Source organism: Pezoporus wallicus, unplaced genomic scaffold, assembly GCF_028554395.1.
Source record: "Pezoporus wallicus isolate ANWC-B61680 ecotype Strahan unplaced genomic scaffold, APGP_CSIRO_Pwel_v1 contig_12086, whole genome shotgun sequence".
Lineage (NCBI taxonomy): Eukaryota > Metazoa > Chordata > Aves > Psittaciformes > Psittacidae > Pezoporus > Pezoporus wallicus.
In genome coordinates, this window is record NW_026636918.1 from 1 (window position 1) to 25,811 (window position 25,811).

At 61.4% G+C, this 25,811-nt stretch overlaps 2 protein-coding genes across 2 annotated transcripts; one reads left to right on the plus strand and one right to left on the minus strand.

The window, feature by feature from the left end:
- The first annotated feature begins 1,117 nt into the window (after nt 1-1,117).
- LOC130595472 (histone lysine demethylase PHF8-like) lies at nt 1,118-18,681 on the plus strand. The gene is made up of 15 exons (XM_057402233.1): nt 1,118-1,264; nt 3,107-3,192; nt 4,511-4,619; nt 6,148-6,308; nt 7,645-7,786; nt 10,371-10,557; nt 11,400-11,562; nt 12,273-12,360; nt 13,275-13,381; nt 14,240-14,331; nt 15,517-15,606; nt 17,142-17,324; nt 17,412-17,497; nt 17,898-18,043; nt 18,592-18,681. Exons 1-14 carry the CDS (start codon nt 1,167-1,169, stop codon nt 18,004-18,006), a joined length of 1,701 nt encoding a protein of 566 aa, XP_057258216.1. The 5' UTR covers nt 1,118-1,166; the 3' UTR covers nt 18,007-18,043; nt 18,592-18,681.
- Nucleotides 18,682-19,741: 1,060 nt separating this feature from the next.
- LOC130595473 (histone lysine demethylase PHF8-like) lies at nt 19,742-25,719 on the minus strand (the record flags this gene model as incomplete). The annotated part of the gene is made up of 7 exons (XM_057402234.1): nt 19,742-19,761; nt 22,513-22,586; nt 22,645-22,788; nt 23,774-23,886; nt 24,449-24,534; nt 25,084-25,235; nt 25,634-25,719. Coding segments are annotated over 7 exons (675 nt in total), but the record flags the coding sequence as incomplete, so codon positions are not given.
- Between the last annotated feature and the right edge of the window lie 92 nt (nt 25,720-25,811).

A 25,811-nucleotide genomic window follows, 5' to 3' on the forward strand; every position in this document is an offset into this window, starting at 1 on the left:
TTATTCCCAAATGTCATATTCTGAAGAAAGTAACTCAGCAGAAGTTTCACTACTGCCCTCAATTTAGAGAAAAATAAACCAACCGTATTGATCGATCATGTAGGGCTGTGCCAGCTGTACTACAATTGCTCCCTCCCAAGCTGATGGCACGTGTACCCAGAATCCCAATCATAGTTTTGTGTCTCCATTCAGTAAGGCATTGCGACTGCGACTTACACCCTCAATCACACTCGCACAGTCTGCAATTGTTGCAACATTTTCAGTGGGAACTGTGAATTAAAACCACAGAGACAACAGACATGCAGTCAAGAAAACAGTCAGAGCTAACACTGGACTTTATTTCTGGCAAAGAAGTGGGAAAACAAACAAAAAACCCAGATGAAAGTATGATCCACAAGGAAATTAACTCTTAATTTAACATGAACTATGAAGCAGAATCAAATGGTATGGATAATTTTTATAGCATTGATCCCAGAATAGCTTGGTAAATGAACAGATGTAATCCAACTTTCCCGGGCGGCCGGAGCCGGGCCCGAGCCGTGGCGGAGGCGAGGCCCGGGCCGGGAACGGGAGGCGGTAACGGGGAGGCGGCGGTGGAGCAGCGTGGGGGGGGGGGGGGGGACACACGGGACGGAACGAGGCCTGCGGCCTAAGGCCTGAGGCGGGAGGTGGAGGCCGCGCGGGGCCCTGTGGGCCTCTGAGGCGGGGGAAGGCCTCGGAGCGGAGCCGCGGGCCCTATAGGCCCTGTAGGGGGTTAAAAGTGTGGGGGGAGAGCCCCCTTGGGGGGGGTAGCCCTTTGGGGGTGTCTATAGCAAGCACAGGGGCCTGTGGACCCCTTGGGGGGTGCTCTAAGACCCTATAGATTTGGGGGGGGGGGGAGGCCTTAAAGACCCTATAGGGAGCTTTAAGACCCCCCTCGAGGGGGTAAAGGGGGTCACGTGTAGAAGGGGAGGGGGGGGGGTCATGTCCTGGGGTCGGGGGGGCATAGGGGTCTATAAGGGTCTATTGGGGTCTATAGGGGGCCATAGGGGTCTATAGGGGGCCACAGGGGTCTATAGGGGGCCATAGGGGTCTATAGGGGGGCCCTAGGGGTCTATAGGGGTCTATAGGGGGGCCCTAGGGGTCTATAGGGGGCTATAGGGGGCCATAGGGGGCTATAGGGGGCCATGGCCTCGGTGCCCGTGTACTGCCTGTGCCGCCTGCCCTACGACGTCACCCGCTTCATGATCGAGTGCGATGGGTGCCAGGACTGGTTCCATGGCAGGTGGGGGATGGGACGGTACTGGGATGGATTGGGAGGCACTGGGGGGTTATTGGGGTGCATTGGGATGCACTGGGGGGTTATTGGGGTGCACTGGGGGTTATTGGGGTGCACTGGGATGCACTGGGGGTTATTGGGGTGCATTGGGATGCACTGGGGGGTTATTGGGGTGCATTGGGATGCACTGGGGGGTTATTGGGGTGCACTGGGATGCACTGGGGGGTTATTGGGGTGCACTGGGATGCACTGGGGGGTTATTGGGGTGCACTGGGATGCACTGGGGGGTTATTGGGGTGCACTGGGATGCACTGGGGGGTTATTGGGGTGCACTGGGATGCACTGGGGGGTTATTGGGGTGCACTGGCATGCACTGGGGGGTTATTGGGGTGCATTGGGAAGCACTGGGGGGTTATTGGGGTGCACTGGGATGCACTGGCGGGTTATTGGGGTGCACTGGGATGCACTGGGGGGTTATTGGGGTGCACTGGGGGTTATTGGGGTGCACTGGGGGGGTTATTGGGGTGCACTGGGGGGGTTATTGGGGTGCATTGGGATGCACTGGGGGATTATTGGGGTGCACTGGGATGCACTGGGATGCACTGGGGGTTATTGGGGTGCACTGGGATGCACTGGGGGGTTATTGGAGTGCACTGGGGGGTTATTGGGGTGCATTGGGATGCACTGGGGGGTTATTGGGGTGCACTGGGGGGTTATTGGGGTGCACTGGGATGCACTGGGGGGTTATTGGGGTGCATTGGGATGCACTGGGGGGTTATTGGGGTGCACTGGGATGCACTGGGGGTTATTGGGGTGCACTGGGATGCACTGGGGGTTATTGGGGTGCACTGGGATGCACTGGGGGTTATTGGGGTGCACTGGGAGGCACTGGGGGGTTATTGGGGTGCACTGGGGGTTATTGGGGTGCACTGGGGGGGTTATTGGGGTGCATTGGGATGCACTGGGGGATTATTGGGGTGCACTGGGATGCACTGGGGGGTTATTGGGGTGCACTGGGATGCACTGGGGGTTATTGGGGTGCACTGGGATGCACTGGGGGGTTATTGGGGTGCACTGGGGGGTTATTGGGGTGCATTGGGATGCACTGGTCGGATCTTCGGGTGCACTGGGGGTCCATATTGGGGTGCACTGGGATGGGGGGGAAATTGGGGTCCATTGGGATGCACTGGGGGAATATTGGGGTGCACTGGGATGCACTGGGGGTTATTGGGGTGCACTGGGATGCACTGGGGGTTATTGGGGTGCACTGGGATGCACTGGGGGGTTATTGGGGTGCATTGGGAAGCACAGGGGGGTGATTGGGGTGCACTGGGATGCACTGGCGGGTTATTGGGGTGCACTGGGATGCACTGGGGGTTATTGGGGTGCACTGGGATGCACTGGGGGTTATTGGGGTGCACTGGGGGTTATTGGGGTGCATTGGGATGCACTGGGGGTTATTGGGGTGCCCTGGGGGTTATTGGGGTGCACTGGGATGCACTGGGGGGTTATTGGGGTGCATTGGGATGCACTGGGGGGTTATTGGGGTGCATTGGGATGCACTGGGGGTTATTGGGGTGCACTGGGATGCACTGGGGGTTATTGGGGTGCACTGGGATGCACTGGGGGGTTATTGGGGTGCATTGGGAAGCACTGGGGGGTTATTGGGGTGCACTGGGATGCACTGGCGGGTTATTGGGGTGCACTGGGATGCACTGGGGGGTTATTGGGGTGCACTGGCGGGTTATTGGGGTGCACTGGGATGCACTGGGGGGTTATTGGGGTGCACTGGGATGCACTGGGGGGTTATTGGGATGCACTGGGATGATCCTGAGCTGGTCCCTGCAGCTGCGTGGGGGTGGAGGAGGAGGCAGCGGCCGACATCGACCTTTACCATTGCCCCAAGTGCGAGGTCCTGCACGGCCCCTCCGTCAGTGAGTGCCTATGGGGCGGGGGGGGCCCTATGGGGGGAGCTCCTATGGGTGGGGGCGTCCCCCTGGGCTCCTTTTCCCCTATAGGGCTGGGTCTGTGCCATACAGGGCAGGACCTGGGTCCTGTAGGGGCCCTATGGGGTCAGGTCTGAGGCAGGGGGGACTGGGTGTGGGCCCTATAGGGCCGTATGGGGCTGGGGAAGTGTGGTCCATGCCCAGTCCCTATGGATCCATCTGTGCTTTGGTCCATATGGATCAGTCTGCCCCAGGTCCATGTGGTTCCATGTGTGCTGGATCCATATGGATCCATCCATCCCTGATCTGTATGGATCCAGATGTGCCAGGTCCATGTGCGTGCTGGATCCATATGGATCCATCCACCCCATATCTGCATGGATCCAGATGTGCCAGGTCTGTGTGGCTCCATCCATGTCTGGTCTATGTGTGCTGGATCCATACGGATCCATCCATCCCTGATCTGTATGGATCCAGATGTGCCAGGTCCATGTCTGGTCCATGTGTGCTGGATCCATACGGATCCATCCATCCCTGATCTGTATGGATCCAGATGTGCCAGGTCCATGTGCATGCTGGATCCATATGGATCCATCCATCCCTGATCTGTATGGATCCAGATGTGCCAGGTCCATGTGCGTGCTGGATCCATATGGATCCATCCATCCCTGATCTGTATGGATCCAGATGTGCCAGGTCCATGTGGCTCCATGCGTGCTGGATCCATACGGATCCCTCCCTGCTCCATACGGATCCATCGCTGGCCCATATGGATCCATCCCTCCCTTCTCCCTATGGATCCCTCCGCATGGATCCCTCCCGACGGATCCCTCCCGACGGATCCCTCCCGACGGATCCCTCCCGACGGATCCCTCCCCATGGATCCCTCCCCACGGATCCCTCCCCACGGATCCCTCCCCGCTCCCTATGGATCCCTCCCTATGGATCCCTCCCTCCCCATGGATCTCTCCCCATGGATCCCTCCCCATGGATCCCTCCCTGTTCCCTATGGATCCCTGCCCACGGATCCCTCCCCACGGATCCCTCCCTGCTCCCCACGGATCCCTCCCCACGGATCCCTCCCCGCTCCCTATGGATTCCTCCCTATGGATTCCTCCCTATGGATTCCTCCCTATGGATCCCTCCCTCCCCATGGATCCCTCCCCATGGATCCCTCCCCATGGATCCCTCCCTGTTCCCTATGGATCCCTCCCCACGGATCCCTCCCCACGGATCCCTCCCTGCTCCCCATGGATCCCTCCCCACGGATCCCTCCCCACGGATCCCTCCCTCCCTCTCTCCGCAGTGAAGCGGCGCCGGGGCCCTCCGAAGCCGGCCGAGCCGGAGCCACCGCGCCCGGTCCGCACCGGGAGCGCTCAGTTCATCCGGGAGCTGCGGGGCCGGACCTTCCCCAGGTGAGGGGCCCTATGGGAACCGGGCCCTATAGGAGCCAGGCCCTATAGGAACCAGCTGCGTCCCCCCATAGGAACCCCATTGAGCCACTGGAGGACCTATAGGAGCCATCGCGCTGCTGTAGGAGCCCTCCAGAGGCTCTATGGGGCTGGTAGGAGCTCCACAAGCATCTTGAGATGGTTCTTATAGGATCTATAGGGCCTGGGTCAGCCATTTGGGAGCCCCAACCACTTCCAAACCCATTGTAGGACCTATAGGAGCTTCTCAACCATCTCCAAACCCATTGTAGGACCTATAGGAGCTCCTCAACCATCTCCAAACCCGTTGTAGGACCTATAGGAGCTCCTCAACCATCTCCAAACCCGTTGTAGGACCTATAGGAGCTTCTCAACCATCTCCAAACCCATTGTAGCACCTGTAGGAGCTCCTCAACCCCCTTTAAACCCATTGTAGCACCCATAGGAGCTCCTCAACCCCCTTTAAACCCATTGTAGCACCTGTAGGAGCTTCTCAACCACCTTTAAAGCCACTGTAGAACTTACAGGAGCTCCTCAACCCGTTCCAGACCCATGGTAGAACTTGTAGGAGCTCCTCAGCCAGCTTTAAAATTAATGTAGGACCTATAAGAACTTCACAACCATCTTCAAAGCCATTGTAGGACCTATAGGAGCTCCTCAACCATCTCCAGACCCGTTGTAGGACCTATAGGAGCTCCTCAACCATCTCCAAACCCGTTGTAGCACCCGTAGGAGCTCCTCAACCCCCTTTAAACCCATTGTAGGACCTACAGGAGCTCCTCAACCATCTCCAAACCCATCGTAGCACCTATAGGAGCTCCTCAACCATCTCCAAACCCATTGTAACCCCCATAGGAGCTCCTCAACCATCTCCAAACCCATTGTAGCCCCCTTAGGATCTCCTCAACCATCTTCAAACCCATCATAGCACCTATAGGAGCTCCTCAACCATCTCCAAACCCATTGTAACCCCCATAGGAGCTCCTCAACCATCTCCAAACCCAATGTAACCCCCATAGGAGCTCCTCAACCATCTCCAAACCCAATGTAACCCCCATAGGAGCTCCTCAACCATCTCCAAACCCGTTGTAGCACCCGTAGGAGCTCCTCAACCCCCTTTAAACCCATTGTAGGACCTACAGGAGCTCCTCAACCATCTCCAAACCCATTGTAGCCCCCCTAGGATCTCCTCAACCATCTTCAAACCCATCATAGCACCTATAGGAGCTCCTCAACCATCTCCAAACCCATCATAGCACCTATAGGAGCTCCTCAACCATCTCCAAACCCATTGTAACCCCCACAGGAGCTCCTCAACCATCTCCAAACCCATCGTGGCCCCCATAGGAGCTCCTCAACCCCCTTTAAACCCATTGTAACCCCCATAGGAGCTCCTCAACCATCTCCAAACCCATCGTAGCCCCCCTAGGAGCTCCTCAACCCTCTCTAGCCCCCCCCTGCAGCCCCTATAGGGTCTATAGGCGCCCGTACTGACCCGTGCTCCGTGTCCCAGCGCCGACGAGGTCCTGCTCCGGCCCAGTGGGGCGCAGCTCACGGTCGAGTACCTGGAGGAGAAGACTTTCAGCGTCCCCATCCTGGTGGCTCGAAAGGAGGGGCTGGGGATGACGCTGCCCCCCCCCACCTTCACCCCCCGAGACGTCGAGCACTACGTGGGTGAGTGTGGGGGGGGCCTATAGGGTCTATAGGGGGTGGGTGGGGGTCCCTTGGGGTCAGTCTATGGGGGTTCTATAAGGGGTTCAGGGGGCTTGGGGTGTCCCTGTGACTGCTCCATAGGGGTCTGTAGGGATTTGGGGTTCCCATGGCTGCTCCATAGGGGTCTGTAGGGGTTTGAGGGGGTTTGGGGTCCCCATGGCTGCTCCATAGGGGTCTATAGGGGGTGGGTGGGGGTCCCTGTTACCTGTCTATAGGGGTTCATGAGGGTTTGGAGGGGTCCCTGTGACTTGTCTATAGGGGTTCAGAGGGGTTTGGGGTCCCTGTTATTGGTCTTTAGGGGTCTACAGGGGTTTGGGGTCCCTGTTACTGGTCTATGGGGGTCTGTAGGGGTTCAGGGGTTTGGGGTCCCTGTTATCGGTCTGTGGGGGTCTATAGGGGTTCAGGGGGGTTTGGGGTCCCTGTTACCGGTCTCTGGGGGTCTCTTGGGGTCTATTGGGGTTTGGGGTCCCTGTTATTGGTCTGTAGGGGTTCAGAGGGGTTTGGGGTCCCTGTTATTGGTCTATAGGGGTTCAGAGGGGTTTGGGGTCCCTGTTATCAGTCTATAGGGGTTCAGGGGTTTGGGGTCCCTGTTATCAGTCTATAGGGGTTCAGAGGGGTTTGGGGTCCCTGTTATCAGTCTATAGGCGTTCAGGGGTTTGGGGTCCCTGTTATCAGTCTATAGGGGTTCAGAGGGGTTTGGGATCCCTGTTATCAGTCTATAGGGGTTCAGGGGTTTGGGGTCCTTGTTATCAGTCTATAGGGGTTCAGGGGTTTGGGGTCCCTGTTATTGGTCTATAGGCGTTCAGGGGTTTGGGGTCCTTGTTATCAGTCTATAGGGGTTCAGGGGTTTGGGGTCCCTGTTATCAGTCTATAGGCGTTCTGGGGTTTGGGGTCCCTGTTATTGGTCTATAGGGGTTCAGGGGGGTTTGGGGTCCCTGTTATTGGTCTATGGGGGTCTATAGGGGTTCAGGGGGGTTTGGGGTCCCTGTTAATCAGTCTATAGGGGTTCAGGGGTTTGGGGTCCTTGTTATCAGTCTATAGAGGTTCAGGGGTTTGGGGTCCCTGTTATTGGTCTATGGGGGTCTATAGGGGTTCAGGGGTGTTTGGGGTCCCTGTTACTGGTCTATGGGGGTCTATAGGGGTTCAGGGGGGTTTGGGGTCCCTGTTATTGGTCTATAGGGGTTCAGGGGTTTGGGGTCCCTGTTACCGGTCTCTGGGGGTCCATAGGGTCTGAGGGGGGTGGGGGCTCCCCGTGCCCCCCGCCATGGGGCTCCCTGGGCTCCTTGCTGCCCCACAGGCGCTGAGAGGGTCATCGAGGTCCTGGATGTGGGGCGCCAGGCCCCGTGCCGCATGCGCCTGGGGGACTTCGTCTCCTACCTGGGGGGGCCCCGGCGCGACCGCGTCCTCAACGTCAGCAGCCTCGAGTTCTCCGACACCCGGTGGGTCCCAGCGCCCCCAGTATGGCCCAGTGTAACCCAGTGTAACCCAGTATAACCCAGTATAACCCAGTGTAACCCAGTATAACCCAGTATAACCCAGTGTAACCCAGTATAACCCAGTGTAACCCAGTATAACCCAGTGTAACCCAGTGTAACCCAGTATAACCCAGTATAACCCAGTGTAACCCAGTATAACCCAGTGTAACCCAGTATAACCCAGTATAACCCAGTGTAACCCAGTATAACCCAGTATAACCCAGTGTAACCCAGTGTAACCCAGTATAACCCAGTATAACCCAGTGTAACCCAGTATAACCCAGTATAACCCAGTGTAACCCAGTGTAACCCAGTGTAACCCAGTATAACCCAGTATAACCCAGTGTAACCCAGTATAACCCAGTGTAACCCAGTGTAACCCAGTATAACCCAGTATAACCCAGTGTAACCCAGTATAACCCAGTATAACCCAGTGTAACCCAGTGTAACCCAGTGTAACCCAGTGTAACCCAGTATAACCCAGTATAACCCAGTGTAACCCAGTATAACCCAGTGTAACCCAGTGTAACCCAGTATAACCCAGTATAACCCAGTGTAACCCAGTATGGCCCAGTGTAACCCAGTGTAACCCAGTGTAACCCAGTATAACCCAGTATAACCCAGTATAACCCAGTATAACCCAGTGTAACCCAGTATAACCCAGTGTAACCCAGTATAACCCAGTATAACCCAGTGTAACCCAGTATAACCCAGTGTAACCCAGTGTAACCCAGTATAACCCAGTATAACCCAGTGTAACCCAGTATGGCCCAGTATAACCCAGTATAACCCAGTGTAACCCAGTATAACCCAGTGTAACCCAGTATAACCCAGTATAACCCAGTGTAACCCAGTATGGCCCAGTATAACCCAGTATAACCCAGTATAACCCAGTATAACCCAGTATGGCCCAGTATAACCCAGTGTAACCCAGTGTAACCCAGTATAACCCAGTGTAACCCAGTATGGACCAGTATAACCCAGTATGGCCCAGTATAACCCAGTATGGACCAGTATGGCCCCAGTATAACCTAGTATGGCCCAGTATAACCCAGTATGGCCCCAGTATAACCTAGTATGGCCCAGTATAACCCAGTATGGACCAGTATGGCCCCAGTATAACCTAGTATGGACCAGTGTAAGCCAGTATAACCCAGTATGGCCCAGTATAACCCAGTGTAACCCAGTATGGCCCAGTATAGCCCAGTATGGCCCCAGTATAACCTAGTATGGACCAGTATAACCCAGTATGGCCCAGCATAACCCAGTATGGCCCCAGAATAACTCAGTATGACCCAGTATGGCCCAGTATGGCCCAGTATGGCCCAGCGTAACCCAGTATGGCCCAGCATAACCCAGTATGGCCCCAGTATAACCCAGTATGGCCCCAGTGTGGCCCAGTATAACCCAGTATAACCCAGTATGGCCCAGTCACCCCATAGGGCTCTCCCTCACCCCATAGGGGTCTCGCTCACCCCATAGGCTCCCAGTCACCCCAGGTCTCTGCCCCATCACAGGCTCCCAGTCACCCCATAGGGGTCTCCCTCACCCCACAGGCTCCCAGTCACCCCAGGTCTCTGCCCCATCGCAGGCTCTCAGTCACCCCATAGGGGTCTCCCCCACCCCACAGGCTCCCAGTCACCCCAGGTCTCTGCCCCATCGCAGGCTCTCAGTCACCCCATAGGCTCTCAGTCACCCCAGGTCTCTGCCCCATCGCAGGCTCTCAGTCACCCCATAGGCTCCCAGTCACCCCATGGTCTCTGCCCCATCGCAGGCTCTCAGTCACCCCATAGGCTCCCAGTCACCCCATGGTCTCTGCCCCATCGCAGGCTCTCAGTCACCCCATAGGCTCTCAGTCACCCCATGGTCTCTGCCCCATCGCAGGCTCTCAGTCACCCCATAGGGGTCTCGCTCACCCCATAGGCTCCCAGTCACCCCATGGTCTCTGCCCCATCGCAGGCTCTCAGTCACCCCATAGGCTCCCAGTCACCCCATGGTCTCTGCCCCATCGCAGGCTCTCAGTCACCCCATAGGCTCTCAGTCACCCCATGGTCTCTGCCCCATCGCAGGCTCTCAGTCACCCCATAGGGGTCTCGCTCACCCCATAGGCTCCCAGTCACCCCAGGTCTCTGCCCCATCGCAGGCTCTCAGTCACCCCATAGGCTCCCAGTCACCCCATGGTCTCTGCCCCATCGCAGGCTCTCAGTCACCCCATAGGGGTCTCGCTCACCCCATAGGCTCCCAGTCACCCCAGGTCTCTGCCCCATCGCAGGCTCTCAGTCACCCCATAGGCTCCCAGTCACCCCATAGGGGTCTCGCTCACCCCATAGGCTCTCAGTCACCCCTAGGTCTCTGCCCCATTGCAGGCTCTCAGTCACCCCATAGGCTCCCAGTCACCCCAGGTCTCTGCCCCATCGCAGGCTCTCAGTCACCCCATAGGCTCCCAGTCACCCCAGGTCTCTGCCCCATCGCAGGCTCTCAGTCACCCCATAGGGGTCTCGCTCACCCCATAGGCTCTCAGTCACCCCAGGTCTCTGCCCCATCGCAGGCTCTCCAACCTGGTGGAGCCGCCGCGCCTGGTGCGGAAGCTCTCGTGGGTGGAGAACCTGTGGCCGGGGGAGTGGGCGCGGGAGCGGCCGAGCCTGCAGCGCTTCTGCCTGCTGGGCGCCCGCGACGCCTTCAGCGACTTCCACGTGCACTGCGGCGGCACCTCCGCCTGGTACCACGTGCTCAGGGTACGCGGGGGGTACGGGGGGTATAGGGGGGATAGGGGGGTATTGGGTGAGTATAGGGGGGATAGGGGGGTATTGGGTGAGTATAGGGGGTATTGGGGGGTATAGGGGGGTGTAGGGGGGGTATAGGGGGTATTGGGGGGTATAGGGGGGTGTAGGGTGGGTATAGGGGTATTGGGGGGTATAGGGGGGTATTGGGGGGCATAGGGGGGTGGAGGGTGGGTATAGGGGGCATTGGGAGGTATAGGGGGGCATTGGGTGAGTATAGGGGGGTATTGGGGGGCATAGGGGGGTGGAGGGTGGGTATGGGGGGTGTAGGGGGTATAGGGGGGTGTAGGGTGGGTATAGGGGGTATAGGGGGGTGTAGGGTGGGTATAGGGGGTATTGGTTAGGTATGGGGGGGTATGGGGGGGGATAGAGGTGGTGTAGGGGGGGTATGAGGGGTATAGGAGGGTATTGGGTAGGTATAGGGGGGGATTGGGGGGTATTGGGGGGGTATTGGGGGGTATAGGTGGTATTGGGGGGGTATAGGGGGGTATTGGGGGGTATAGGGGGGTGTAGGGTGAGTATAGGCCGGTGGAGGGTGGTTATAGGGGGGTGTAGGGGGCTATTGGGGTGGTATTGGGTGGTTATAAGGGGGTGTAGGATGGGTATAGGGGGGCATTGGGTGGGTATAGGGGGTGTTTGAGGAGGTATAGGGTGGCTACAGGGCATGTAGGGTGGGTATAGGGGGATATAGGGTGGCTGCCCTATCCCTTGCCCTATGGCGCCGTATGGTGCCCTATGGCTGCCCTATCCCCTGCCCTATGGCTGCCCTATGGCGCCCTATGGCTGCCCCACGGCAGGGCGAGAAGATCTTCTACCTGGCCCGCCCCACGGCCGCCAACCTGGCTCTGTTCGAGGCCTGGAGCAGCTCCCGCAGCCGGGCCGAGCTCTTCTTTGGGGACCAAGTGGATCGGTGCTACCGGTGCCCCCTGCGGCAGGGGCAGACCCTCTTCATCCCCACCGGTACCTCCCGATGGGGGCGCGGGACCCCCAAGTGCCCCACACATCCCCTGTCCTGCCCCACACATCCCCTGTCCTGCCCCACGCATCCCGTGTGCTGCCCCACACATCTCCTGTCCTGCCCCACACATCCCGTGTGCTGCCCCACACATCCTGTCTCCTGCCCCACACATCCCCTGTCCTGCCCCACACATCCTGTCTCCTTCTCCACACATCCCATGTGCTGCCCCACACATCCCGTGTTCTGCGCCACACATCCCCTGTCCTGCCCCACACATCCCGTGTTCTGCGCCACACATCCCGTCTCCTGCCCCACACATCCCGTCTCCTGCCCCACACATCCCATGTGCTGCCCCACACATCCCCTGTCCTGCCCCACACATCCCATGTGCTGCCCCACACATCCCCTGTCCTGCCCCACACATCCCATGTTCTGCCCCACACGTCCCATGTGCTGCCCCACATAACCCCTGTCCTGCCCCACACATCCTGTGTGCTGCCCCACATATCCCCTGTCTTGCCCCACATATCCCGTGTCCTGCCCCACACATCCCATGTCCCGCCCCACTTATCTGATGTCCTGCCCCACACATCCCGTGTCCCGCCCCACACATCCCTTGTCCTGCCCTGCACATCCCGTGTCCCGCCCCACACATCCCATGTCCTGCCCCCCATATACCATATTCCTGCCCCACACATCCCCTGTCCCGCAGGCTGGATCCACGCCGTGCTGACCCCCGTCGACTGCTTGGCCTTTGGGGGGAACTTCCTGCACAGCCTCAACATCGACATGCAGCTCAAGTGGGGCTCGGGGGGGGCTTGGGGGGCTTGGGGGGCTGTGTAGGGTTTTGGGGGGTGCCATAAAGTGACCATGGGGTGCCATAGGGTGACCATAGGGGGCTGTTGGGTGCCCATGGGGTGCTGTTGGGTGTCCATAGGGTGCCATGGGGTGCCCATGGGATGCTGTTGGGTGCTGTGGGGTGTTACTGGGTGCCCATGGGATGCTGTTGGGTGCTGTGGGGTGTTACTGGGTGCCCATGGGATGCTGTTGGGTGCCCATTGGGTGCTGTTGGGTCCCCCTGGGATGACGTTGGGTGCCCATGGGATGCTGTTGGGTGGCCATTGGGTGCTGTTGGGTGTCCATGGGACGCCATTGGGTGCTGTTGGGTGCCGTGCGGTACCCATTGGGTGCTGTTGGGTGCCCATGGATGCCCATTGGGCACTCTTGGGTGTCCATGAGATGCCATTGGGTGCTGTTGGGTGCCCATTGGGTGCTGTTGGGTGCCGTTGGGTGCCCATGGGATGCTGTTGGGTGCAGTGGGATACCCAATGGGTGCTGTTGGGTGCCATTGGGTGCCCATGGGATGCTGTTGGGTGCTGTTGGGTGCCCATGGGATGCTCTTGGGTGCAGTGGGGTACCCAATGGGTGCTGTTGGGTGCCATTGGTTGCCCATGGGATGCTGTTGGGTGCCCATGGGATGCTCTTGGGTGCAGTGGGGTACCCAATGGGTGCTGTTGGGTGCCATTGGGTGCCCATGGGATGCTGTTGGGTGCCGTTGGGTGCCCATGGGATGCTCTTGGGTGCAGTGCGGTACCCAATGGGTGCTGTTGGGTGCCGTTGGGTGCCCATGGGATGCTCTTGGGTGCAGTGCGGTACCCAATGGGTGCTGTTGGGTGCCATTGGGTGCCCCCCATGCTCCCCTCCCCCCCCCCAGGGCCTATGAGATCGAGCGCCGCCTCAGCCCCGCCCCCCTCTTCAAGTTCCCCAACTTCGAGGCCGTTTGCTGGTTCGTGGGGAGGCACCTGCTGGACACCTTCCGAGGTGGGGGGCGGCGGGGGGGCCTCAGCCCCGGGTCCCATGGGGGTCCCAAACTCATCTTGGGGGTCCCATGGGGGTCTTGGGGGTCCCAACCTCATCTTGGGGGTCCCATGGGGGTCCCAACCTCATCTTGGGGGTCCCATGGGGGTCCTGGGGGTCCCAACCTCATCTTGGGGGTCCCATGGGGGTCCCAACCTCATCTTGGGGGTCCCATGGGGGTCTTGGGGGTCCCATGGGGGTCTTGGGGGTCCCAACCTCATCTTGGGGGTCCCCAACCTCATCTTGGGGGTCCCAACCTCATACTGGGGCTTTTTGGGGGGGGTCCCAACCTCATCTTTGGGGGTCCCAACCTCATCTTTGGGGGTCCCGTGGGGCTTCTGGGGCCCATTTTGGGCCATCCCATTGCCATTGGGGGGAGTTCCTTGGGTCCCAGTCCCTTTTGGGCCATCCCATTGCCATTGGGGGGGGTTCTTTGGGTCCCAGCTCCTTTTGGGCCATCCCATTGCCATTGGGGGGGGGTTCTTTGGGTCCCAGCCCATTTTGGGCCATCCCATTGCCATTAAGGGGGGGTTCTTTGGGTCCCAGCCCATTTTGGGCCATCCCATTGCCATTAAGGGGGGGTTCTTTGGGTCCCAGCTCCTTTTGGGCCATCCCATTGCCATTGGGGGGGGGTTCTTTGGGTCCCAGCTCCTTTTGGGCCATCCCATTGCCATTGGGGGGGGGTTCTTTGGGTCCCAGCTCCTTTTGGGCCATCCCATTGCCATTGGGGGGGGGTTCTTTGGGTCCCAGCCCCTTTTGGGGTGCTCCTGGGGCCCCTGTGCTGGTGGGGGGGGGGGGTCCCATGTATTGGGGTGCCCCCAGGGCTGCGGGAGAACCGGCGGCACCCGGCTGCTTACCTGGTGCATGGGGCCAAGGCGCTGACGGCCGCGTTCCGGGCCTGGACCCGCAAAGAGGTGGGGGGGGGGACCCCAAAGTGGGGGGGTTTGGGGTGATGGGGGGGTCCCCATGGGGTTAAGGGGGGTTTATGGGGGGGATATGGGGGGGTGGTGGTGCTGGGTGCAGCCAGGTTTGGGGGGGGGGGGTGCTCCACACTTTGGGGGTGCCCCTGGGGGGGTCCCCAGGGGATGTTGGGATATGGGGATGTTGGGGGCTATGGGGGGATGTTGGGGGGCTATAGGGGTCTGTGGGGGGATTTGGGGGTACTATAGGGCACAATGGAGGATATTGGGGGGGTTTGGGGGGTATAGATAGGTCATTGGGGACTATGGGGGCTATAGGGGGATATTGGGGGTCTATGGGAGCTATAGGAAGATATTGGGGTCTATGGGGTCTATAGGGGGATATTGGGGTCTATGGGGCTATAGGGGGATGTTGGGGGGCTATAGAGGGATATTGGGGGGCTATAGGGGATATTGGGGGGCTATGGGAGCTATAGGAAGATATTGGGGTCTATGGGGGGCTATAGGGGGATACTGGGGTGCTATAGAGGGATATTGGGGGCTATAGGGGGATATTGGGGTCTATGGTGGGGGGCTATAGGGGGATATCGGGGTCTGTGGGGGCTATAGGGGCATTTTGGGGGGCTATAGGGGGATATTGGGGTCTATGAGGGGCTATAGGGGGATATTGGGGGTCTATGGAGGGCTACAGGGGGATATTGGGGTCTATGGGGGGCTATAGGGGGATATCGGGGTCTATGGGGGCTATAGGGGCATTTTGGGGGGCTATAGGGGGATATTGGGGTCTATGAGGGGCTATAGGGGGTTGTTGGGCTATGGAGGGCTATAGGGGGATATTGGGGGGCTATGGAGGGCTATAGGGGGATATTGGGGTCTATGGGGGCTATAGGGGGATATTGGAGGGCTATGGAGGGCTATAGGGGGATATTGGGGGTCTATGGGGGCTATAGGGGGATATTGGGGTCTATGAGGGGCTATAGGGGGATATTGGGGGTCTATGGGGGCTATAGGGGCATTTTGGGGGGCTATAGGGGGATATTGGGGTCTATGAGGGGCTATAGGGGGATGTTGGGGGGCTATGGGAGGGTTTTTGGTGTCCCGGCTCGGGGGGGGGGTACCCATGGGGGGTGTTCGGGGGGTTCACCCCAGTTTGACCCCGTTCCCCCCCTCTCCCCCCAGGTGCTGGGGGAGCACGAGCACGAGATCCCCGACACCGTGCGGCCGGGGCAGCTCATCCGGGAGCTGGCAAAGGAGATCCGGCTGGTGGAGGTGCGGGAGCGGCATGGGATGGGGAGGGATGGGATGGGATGGGGAGGGATGGGATGGAGCGGAATGGGATGGGGAGGGATGGGGAGGGATGGGGAGGGATGGGATGGGGAGGGATGGAATGGGATGGGGAGGGATGGAGCAGGATGGGATGGGATGGAGCGGGATGGAATGGGATGGAATGGGGAGGGGTGGGGAGGGATGGAATGGGATGGGGAGGGAGGGAACGGGACGGAATGGGATGAGGAGGGATGGAGCGGGATGGGATGGGATGGAGCGGGATGGAATGGGATGGGGGGGATGGAGTGGGATGGGATGGGATGGAGCGGGATGGGATGGGATGGAGTGGGATGGGGCAGGATGGAGCGGGAATGGCCGGGATGGAAGGGATGGAGCGGGATGGGGCAGGATGGAGCAGGATAGGGAGGGAGGGAACGGGATGGAACGGGATGGAATGTAATGGTATGGAGCAGGGGGATGGAGCGGGATATAATGGGATGGACTGGGATGGAGCGGGATATAATGGATTATAATGGGATGGAGCGGGATGGAGCAGGATGGAGTGGGATACAATAGGATATAATGGGATGTAATGGGATATAATGGGGTATAATGGGATGGAGCAGGATATAATGGGTTATAATGGGATATAATGGGATATAATGGGATGGACTGGGATGGAGCGGGATATAATGGATTATAATGGGATGGAGCGGGATGGAGCAGGATGGAGTGGGATACAATAGGATATAATGGGATGTAATGGGATATAATGGGGTATAATGGGATGGAGCAGGATATAATGGGTTATAATGGGATATAATGGGATGTAATGGGATGGAGCGGGATATAATGGGTTATAATGGGATATAATGGGATGTAATGGAACGGAGCGGGATACAGTGGGATGTAATGGAATGGAGCGGGATATAATGGGATGGAGCGGGGTGGAGCAGGATACAATGGGAGGGATTGGGATGGACCGGGAGCAATGGGATAGAGTGGAATGGAACGGGAGCAATGGTTTGGGATGGACCAGGATACAATGGGAGCAATGGGATAGAGCGGGATGGGATACATGGAGATGCACTGGGATGCACTGGGAAGCAGTGGGAATGCACTGGGATTCATTGGGAAGCACTGGGATGTATTGGGAAGCACTGGGATGTATTGGGATGCACTGGGATGTATTGGGAGCACTGGGATGTATTGGGAAGCACTGGGATGCACTGGGATGTATTGGGAGCACTGGGATGCACTGGGATGTATTGGGAGCACTGGGATGCACTGGGATGTATTGGGAAGCACTGGGATGCACTGGGATGTATTGGGAAGCACTGGGATGCACTGGGATGTATTGGGAGCACTGGGATGCACTGGGAAGCACTGGGATGTATTGGGAAGCACTGGGATGCACTGGGATGTATTGGGAGCACTGGGATGCACTGGGAAGCACTGGGATGTATTGGGAGCACTGGGATGCACTGGGAAGCACTGGGAGCCCCTCCCTGACCCCTCCCCCCCCCCCTCCCCCCCAGGAGCTCTTCCAGCAAAGCGCCGGGAAATCGAAATCGGGGTCCCCCTTTGGCCCCCCCCGGGGGGTTCCCCCCCCCCTCAAGGAACCCCCCCTCAAAAAGGGGGGGCCCCGCAAGCCCCCCCCCGCCCTGCGCCCCCCCGATGAGGGGGGGGTCCCCAAAGCCCCCCAGGAGGAGGAGGAGGAGGTGAGGAACGGGGGGGGGAGGGGATATGGGGGGAGGGGTTTGGGGGGGACCCCATTAATGGTGGGTTCTGCCCCCCCCCCCCCCCAGTTTGACCCCCCCAGTTCCAGCCCGGAGGAGACGGATCCTGATTCCGAGGGGGACCCCCAAATCCTGCTGGCCAATGGGGGAGCTCGGTGAGGGGGGGGCAATGGGGGCGGGGTCTTAGAAGGGATATGGGGGCACTGGGGGGGGTTTGGGGTCACTGGGGGGGCAGAGGGGGTTTGGGGGGGCAATGGGGGGGGTCTCAGAAGGGATGGGGGTGTATGGGGGGGCAATGGGGGGTGGGAAGAGGGGGGGCAATGGGGGGGCTTAGAAGGGATGTGGGGGCACTGGGGGGGCACTGGGGGTGGTTGGGGTCACTGGGGGGGGAAGGGGGTTGGGAGGGCAATGGGGGGGTCTTAGAAGGGACGTGGGGGGGCACTTGGGGGGGGTCTGGGGGGATTTGGGGGTCACTGGGGGGGCAGAGGGGGTTTGGGGGCACAATGGGGGGGTCTTGGAGTTCAAGGGGTCCCCACTGACCCCGCCCCCCCCCAGGTCTCGTCGCAGCCGCCCAGGGGCCCGCTGGGGGTCCCGGGTGCCCCCTCCCCCCCTGCCCCCCCCCAGCCCCCCTGGACCTGGACTCGGAAGAGGATTTGCAGATTGATGAGACCCCCCCCGGCGGGGCCCCCGGCGCCTGCCCCGTGAGATGGGACCCCCCTTGAGCCCCCCCATTGCACCCCAACACCCCCCATTGCACCCCCATTGCACCCCAATAGACCCCCATTGCACCCCAATAGATCCCATTGCACCCCAATAGCCCCCCATTGCACCCCAACACCCCCCATTGCACCCCAACACCCCTCTATTGCACCCCAATACCTCCCATTGCACCCCAATAGTTCCCATTGCACCCCAATAGTCCCCCAATGGGCACCCCAATACCCCCCCTTGAACCCTTCCCATGGGCACCCCAGTGCCCTCCTTTGGGCACCCCAATATCTCCCCCATTGGCACCCCAATACCCCCTTCACCCCCCCCCCCACTTTGGGGGCACCAGGACTTACCCCATAACCCCCCCATATCAGGGCCCCCCCATCACCCCCAAATCCCTCCCCATCTCATCCCCTATTACCCCCCCCAGCTGTCCCCCCCTTCACCCCAATCCCCTTTAAAACCAATGCCCCCTCCCCCGTTTGAGGGTGCTGGGGGGGGTCCCCCCCTTTGGTGACCCCCAAATCCCCCCCCCCAGGGCTCCCCCGGAAGCTGCCCCGGGCCAAGCCCTGCTCTGACCCCAACCGCGTGCGGGAGCCGGGGGAGGTCGACTTCGACATCGAGGTGGGGGGGGGGGGGCCGGGGGGGGGTGGGGTCTATGGGGGGGGGGGGATGGGGGGCACTGGGGGGGTCCTGGAGGGGGGTTGGGGTTTGGGGGGGGGCAGGGGGGTTTTTGGGGGGCTGGGAGGGGTAATGGGGGGTCTCAAGTTGGGGGGGGGGGGGGGGGGTCCTGGGGGTTTTGGGGGGGGCAGAGGGGTTTGGGGGGACAGTATGATAATGGGGGGTGGCCCAGAGGGATTATAGGGGGTTTGGGGGGGTCCCCGGGGGGGCGGGGTTTCGGGGTTTGGGGGGGGTCGGAATAATGGGGGGGCACTGGGGGGGGGGTTGGGAGGTCCCCGGGGGGCGGTTGGGATCGAGGGGATTCAGAGGGGTTTTGGGGGAGGATAGAAGGGGGGGGATCCTGGGGGGGGGGGGGGGCGTGTCCCGGGGGGGTATAGGGGCTGGGGGGGGGGCAGATTTGGGCATTGGGGGGGGGGGGTTGGGGCTATTTTGGGTCCCAAGGCTGGGTTTGTACCCCCCCCCCCCCATATGGGGGACTATACCACTGAGGGGGGGGGGGCCAGTGTCTCAGTGTTGAGGTTTCTCTCAGCAGCCATCGACCAATGTAGGTAAAAGAGCATCACTGACACTGGGGGGGGCCTATAGGGATGGGCCCTATAGGGATGGGGGGGCCTATAGGGATGTGGGGGGAGCCTATAGGTATGTGGGGGCATCCAATGGGGATGTGTGAGGGTCCTATAAAGATGTGGGTGGGTCCTATAGGGATGTGGGGGGGTCCTATAGAGATATGGGGGGGTGTCCCATAGGGATGGATGGGGGTCCCACAGGGAAGGGGGGGTCCAACAGGGATGTGGGGGGGTCCTATAGGGATGTGGGGAGCCTATACGGATGTGGGGGGGGCCTACAGGGATGTGGGGGCATCCAATGGGGATGTGTGAGGGTCCTATAGGAATGTGGGGGGGTCCTATAGGGATGTGGGGGGGGTCCTATAGAGATATGGGAGGGGCTATAGGGATGGGGTGGGCCTATAGGGATTTGGGGGGGTCCTGTAGGAATATGTGAGTGTTCTACAGGAATGTGGGGGACCCTATAAGGATGTGGGGGCATCCAATGGGGATGTGTGAGGGTCCTATAGGAATGTGGGGGGGGTCCTAGAAAGATGTGGAGAAGTGCTATAGGAATATGGGGAGACCCTTTAAGAATGGGGAGGGCCTATAGGAATGTGGGGGGGGTCCTATAGGGATGGGGGGGGGTCCTATAGGGATGGAGGGTGGCCTATAGGGATGTGCAGGGTCCTATAGGGATGTGGGGGGGTCCAACAGGAATATGGAGGGGCCAACAGGAATGTGGGGGGGCCCTATAGGGATGTGGGGCAGGCCCTATAGGGATGTGAGAGGGTCCAACAGGAATACGGGGGAGCCAACAGGAATGTGGGGCAGGCCCTATAGGGATGTGGGGCAGGCCCTATAGGGATGTGGGGCAGACCCTATAGGGATGTGAGAGGGTCCAACAGGAATAGGGGAGCCAAAGACTGTGCATTAACCCCCATAGACCATGGCCCTATAGGGATGTGCCCCTATAGGGACCCTCCCAGCCCCCCTATAGGGATGTGGGGCAGACCCTATAGGGATGTGGGGACGGGCCCTATGGGATCCCCCGGGGCCCCCATAGGGATGGGGCCCCCCATACAGGGATGTGGACCCCCCCTATAGGGACCCCCATTAACCCCCTCTTCCCCCCCCCCCCCCCCCGCAGGGATGGAGAGCCCCCCGCCTCCCCCAGCACACGGGGCCATCCAGGGCATGCTGTGCATGGCCAACGCCCGCCGGCACCCCCTGGGCCCCCCCCCATGGTGGGGGGGGGGGGCCGGACCCGAGCGGGCCGGGGGGGCCGCTGCTGGGCTCGGGGCGGGGATGTGGGGGGCCCCTCTCGCCGCCCCCCCCCCGGCCCCCGCAGCACGGACAGCGAGGGGGCCAGCCTGGATGAGCAGGACAGCCTGGGGGCCTGCTTCAAGGATGCTGAGTACAGTGAGTGGGGAGGGGGGGGCAAAAAGGGGCTTGGGGGGTCCGCAAGGGGTTTGGGGGGTTCAAGGGGGCTTGGGGGGTCCGCATAGAAAAAGGGGGGGTTTGGAGGGGTTAATGGGGGGTTTGGGGGGGTTCAAAGGGGGCTTGGGGGGTCCCCAGGGGTTTGGGGGGTTCCCAAGGGGTTTGGGGGTTCAAAGGGGGCTTGCGGGGGTCCCCAGGGGGGTTTTGGGGGGGTTCAAAGGGGGCTTGGGGGGGTCCCCAGGGGTTTGGGGGGGTTCCCAAGGGGTTTGGGGGGTTCAAAGGGGCTTGAGGGGTCCCAGGGGGTTTGGGGGTTCAAAGGGGCTTGGGGGGGGTCCCCAAGGGGTTTGGGGGGGTTGGGGGGTTCAAAGAGGGCTTGGGGGTCCCCAGGGGTTTGGGGGGGTTCAAAGGGGGCTTGGGGGTGTCCCCAAGGGGTTTGGAGGGGCCCAAAGGAGGTTTGGGGGGGGGTCCCAAGGGGTTTGCAGGGTCCCCAAGGGGTTTTGGGGGTCAGTTCAAGTTTGGGGCTTGGGTGGGTTCTCAGTGGGGTTGGGGGTTCAAAGGGGGTTTGGGGGGTTCAAGGGGGCTTGGGGGGCTTCTCAATGGGGTTGGGGGGTTCAAAGGGTGCTTGGGGGGGGGTCAAATGGGTTTGGGGTCCCCAGGGGGGGTTTAGGGGGTCCAAAAGTGTTTGGGGGGTCCTCCTTGGTTTTGGGGGTCCAAAGGGCTTTGCTTGGGGTCCCCAAGGGCTTATGGGGGTCCAAAGGGGGTTTAGGGGGATCCAAGGGGTCTGGAGGGTTCAAAGAGGGTTTGGGGGTGGTCCCAGTGGATTTATGGGGTCCCCAAGGGCTTTAGGGGTCTTCATGCTAAACCCAGCTCCAACCCCCCCCACATAAGCACATCAACAGCTCTAAAGACCCCCCAATCCACATGAAGACCCCCTAAAGCCCTTGGGGACCCCATAAATCCACTGGGGACCACCCCAAACCCTCTTTGAACCCTCCAGACCCCCTTTGGATCCCCCTAAACCCCCTTTGGACCCCCCATAAGCCCTTGGGGACCCGCAAAAGCCCTTTGGACCCCCCAAAACCAAGGAGGACCCCCTCCAAACACTCTTTGGACCCCCCTAAACCCCGTGGGGACCCCCTCAAACCCATTTGACCCCCCCCAAGCACCCTTTGAACCCCCCAACCCCATTGAGAAGCCCCCCAAGCCCCCTTTGAACCTCCCCAAACCCCCTTTGAACCCCCCAACCCCACTGAGAACCCACCCAAGCCCCCTTTGAACACCCCCAAACCCCTTGGGGACCCTGCAAACCCCTTGGGGACCCCCCCCAAACCTCCTTTGGGCCCCTCCAAACCCCTTGGGGACACCCCCAAGCCCCCTTTGAACCCCCCCAAACCCCCTGGGGACCCCCCAAGCCCTCTTTGAACCCCCCCAAACCCCTTGGGGACCCCCCCAAGCCCCCTTTGAACCCCCCCAAACCCCCTGGGGACCCCTCAAGCCCCCTTTGAACCCCCCAAACCCCTTGGGAACCCCCCCAAACCCCTTGGGGACCCCCCAAGCCCCCTTTGAACCCCCCCAAACCCCCTGGGGACCCCTCAAGCCCCCTTTGAACCCCCCAAACCCCTTGGGAACCCCCCCAAACCCCCTGGGGACCCCCCAAGCCCCCTTTGAACCCCCCCAAACCCCTTGGGAACCCCTCCAAACCCCTTGCGGACCCCCCCAAGCCCCCTTTGAACCCCCCCAAACCCCTTGCGGACCCCCCCAAGCCCCCTGGGGACCCCCCCAGCCCCACTCACTGTACTCAGCATCCTTGAAGCAGGCCCCCAGGCTGTCCTGCTCATCCAGGCTGGCCTCGTCCTCGCTGTCCGTGCTGCGGGGGGCCGGGGGGGGGGGGGGCGCGCCGGGGCCCCCCCCCGCCCGCCCCGAGCCCAGCAGCGGCCCCCCCGGCCCGCTCGGGTCCGGCCCCCCCCGCCCACCATGGGGGGGGGCCCAGGGGGGTGCCGGCGGGCAGGTTGGCCATGCACAGCATGCCCTGGATGGCCTCGCGTGTGCTGGGGGAGGCGGGGGCCTCGCTGCGGGGGGGGGGGAGAGAGGGTTAATGGGGGTCTATGGGGGGGTCTGGGGGGGTTTATGGGGGGTCTATGGGGGCTAATGGGGGTCTATGGGGGATCTATAGGGGTTAACGGGGGTCTAGGGGGGTCTATGGGGGGGGTCTATGGGGGGGGGCTGGGAGGGTCTATAGGGGTTAATGGGGGTCTATGGGGGTGGTCTATGGGGGTTAATGGGGGTTTACGGGGGGTCTATAGGGGCGTATGGGGGTTAATGAGGGTCAACAGGGGTCTAATGGGGGTTAATGAGGGTCTACGGGGGTCTATGGGGGGGGTCTGGGGGCTCTATGGGGGTTTATGGGGCCATATGGGGGTAAATGGGGGTTTATGGGGGTCTATGGGGCCGTATGGGGGGTAATGGGGGTTAATGAGGGTCTATGGGGGGTTCTATGGGGGTCTATGGGGGTTCATGGGGGGTCTATAGGGGTTAATGGGGGTTTATGGGGGGTCTATGGGGGCATATGGGGGCTAATGGGGGTCTATGAGGGATCTATAGGGGTTAATGGGGGTCTGGGGGGTGCTATGGGGGGTCTATGGGGGGGGTCTGGGAGGGTCTATAGGGGTTAATGGGGGTTTATGGGGGGTCTATGGGGGTTAATGGGGGTTTATGGGGTGTCTATGGGGGTCTATAGGGGTTTATGGGGGTCTGTGGGGGGTCTGTGGGGGTTAATGGGGGGTCTATGGGGGTCTATGGGGGGGTCTATGGGTATTAATGGGAGTCTATGGGGGTCTATAAAGGCTAATGGGGACCTACAGGGCTTAATGGGGGTCTATGGGGGGGTGTATGGGGGTTAATGGGGGGTCTATGGGGGTTAATGGGGGTCTATGGGGGTTAATGGTGCTTTTGGACCCCCCCCAAGCCCCCTTTGGACCCCATAAACCCCATGGGCACCCCCCCCCAAACCCTCTTTGGACCCCCCCATAGCCACTCCCTTGGTGCCCCCCCCACCTGAGCTGGGGGTACTCGGAGCCCCCCACTTGCCGACTGGCCTTGAGCAGGTCCAGGATCCCGGCGGCGCTGCCCCCGGCCCCCCCCTCCTCCTCCTCAGTGGTATAGTCCTCCTATGGGGGGGGGGGGGGGGGGGGGGGGGGGTGGGTGTCAAACCCAGCCTTGGGACCCCAAAATAGCCCCAACCCCCCCCCAATGCACCAAATCTGCCCCCCCAGCCCCCTATACCCCCCCCCGGGACACGCCCCCCCCCCCCCCCAGGATCCCCCCCCCCCCAGTATCCTCCCCCAAAACCCCTCTGAATCCCCCCGATCCCAACCGCCCCCCGGGGACCTCCCAACCCCCCCCCCAGTGCCCCCCCCATTATCCCCCCCCCCAAGACCCCTCCGACCCCCCCCCCCAAACCCCGAAACCCCGCCCCCCCGGGGACCCCCCCAAACCCCCTATAATCCCTCTGGGCCACCCCCCATTATCATACTGTCCCCCCAAACCCCTCTGCCCCCCCCCCAAAACCCCCCAGGACCCCCCCCAACTTGAGACCCCCCATTACCCCTCCCAGCCCCCCAAAAACCCCCCTGCCCCCCCCCAAACCCCAACCCCCCCCTCCAGGACCCCCCCCAGTGCCCCCCATCCCCCCCCCCCCATAGACCCCACCCCCCCCCGGCCCCCCCCCACCTCGATGTCGAAGTCGACCTCCCCCGGCTCCCGCACGCGGTTGGGGTCAGAGCAGGGCTTGGCCCGGGGCAGCTTCCGGGGGAGCCCTGGGGGGGGGGATTTGGGGGTCACCAAAGGGGGACCCCCCCCCGCACCCTCAACCGGGGGTGGGGGCATTGGTTTTAACGGGGATTGGGGTGACGGGGGGGACAGCTGGGGGGGGTAATAGGGGATGAGATGGGGAGGGATTTGGGGGTGATGGGGGGGCCCTGATATGGGGGGGGTTATGGGGTAGTCCTGGTGCCCCCAAAGTGGGGGGGGGGGGGTGAAGGGGGTATTGGGGTGCCAATGGGGGAGATATTGGGGTGCCCAAAGGAGGGGCACTGGGGTGCCCATGGGAAGGGTTCAAGGGGGGGTATTGGGGTGCCCATTGGGGGACTATTGGGGTGCAATGGGAACTATTGGGGTGCAATGGGAGGTATTGGGGTGCAATAGAGGGGTGTTGGGGTGCAATGGGGGGTGTTGGGGTGCAATGGGGGGCTATTGGGGTGCAATGGGATCTATTGGGGTGCAATGGGGGTCTATTGGGGTGCAATGGGGGTGCAATGGGGGGTGTTGGGGTGCAATGGGGGGGCTCAAGGGGGGTCCCATCTCACGGGGCAGGCGCCGGGGGCCCCGCCGGGGGGGGGTCTCATCAATCTGCAAATCCTCTTCCGAGTCCAGGTCCAGGGGGGGGCTGGGGGGGGAGCAGGGGGGGGAGGGGGGCACCCGGGACCCCCAGCGGGCCCCTGGGCGGCTGCGACGAGACCTGGGGGGGGGGGCGGGGTCAGTGGGGACCCCTTGAACTCCAAGACCCCCCATTGTGCCCCCAAACCCCTCTCTCTGCCCCCCCAGTGACCCCCAAATCCCCCCAGACCCCCCCAAGTGCCCCCACGTCCCTTCTAAGACCCCCCCATTGCCCTCCCAACCCCCTTCCCCCCCCAGTGACCCCAACCACCCCCAGTGCCCCCCCAGTGCCCCCACATCCCTTCTAAGCCCCCCCATTGCCCCCCCTCTTCCCACCCCCATTGCCCCCCCATACACCCCCATCCCTTCTGAGACCCCCCCATTGCCCCCCCAAACCCCCTCTGCCCCCCAGTGACCCCAAACCCCCCCAGTGCCCCCATATCCCTTCTAAGACCCCGCCCCCATTGCCCCCCCCCTCACCGAGCTCCCCCATTGGCCAGCAGGATTTGGGGGTCCCCCTCGGAATCAGGATCCGTCTCCTCCGGGCTGGAACTGGGGGGGTCAAACTGGGGGGGGGGGGGGCAGAACCCACCATTAATGGGGTCCCCCCAAACCCCTCCCCCCATATCCCCTCCCCCCCCGTTCCTCACCTCCTCCT

Excerpts from the sequence above, each read along its gene's own strand:
- LOC130595472 (XM_057402233.1), top strand. The coding sequence starts at position 1,167 with ATGGCCTCGGTGCCCGTGTACTGCCTGTGCCGCCTGCCCTACGACGTC. Across the intron at positions 1,265-3,106 it reads CAGGACTGGTTCCATGGCAG|CTGCGTGGGGGTGGAGGAGG; the intron begins GTGGGGGATGGG and ends TGGTCCCTGCAG. Across the intron at positions 6,309-7,644 it reads AGACGTCGAGCACTACGTGG|GCGCTGAGAGGGTCATCGAG; the intron begins GTGAGTGTGGGG and ends GCTGCCCCACAG.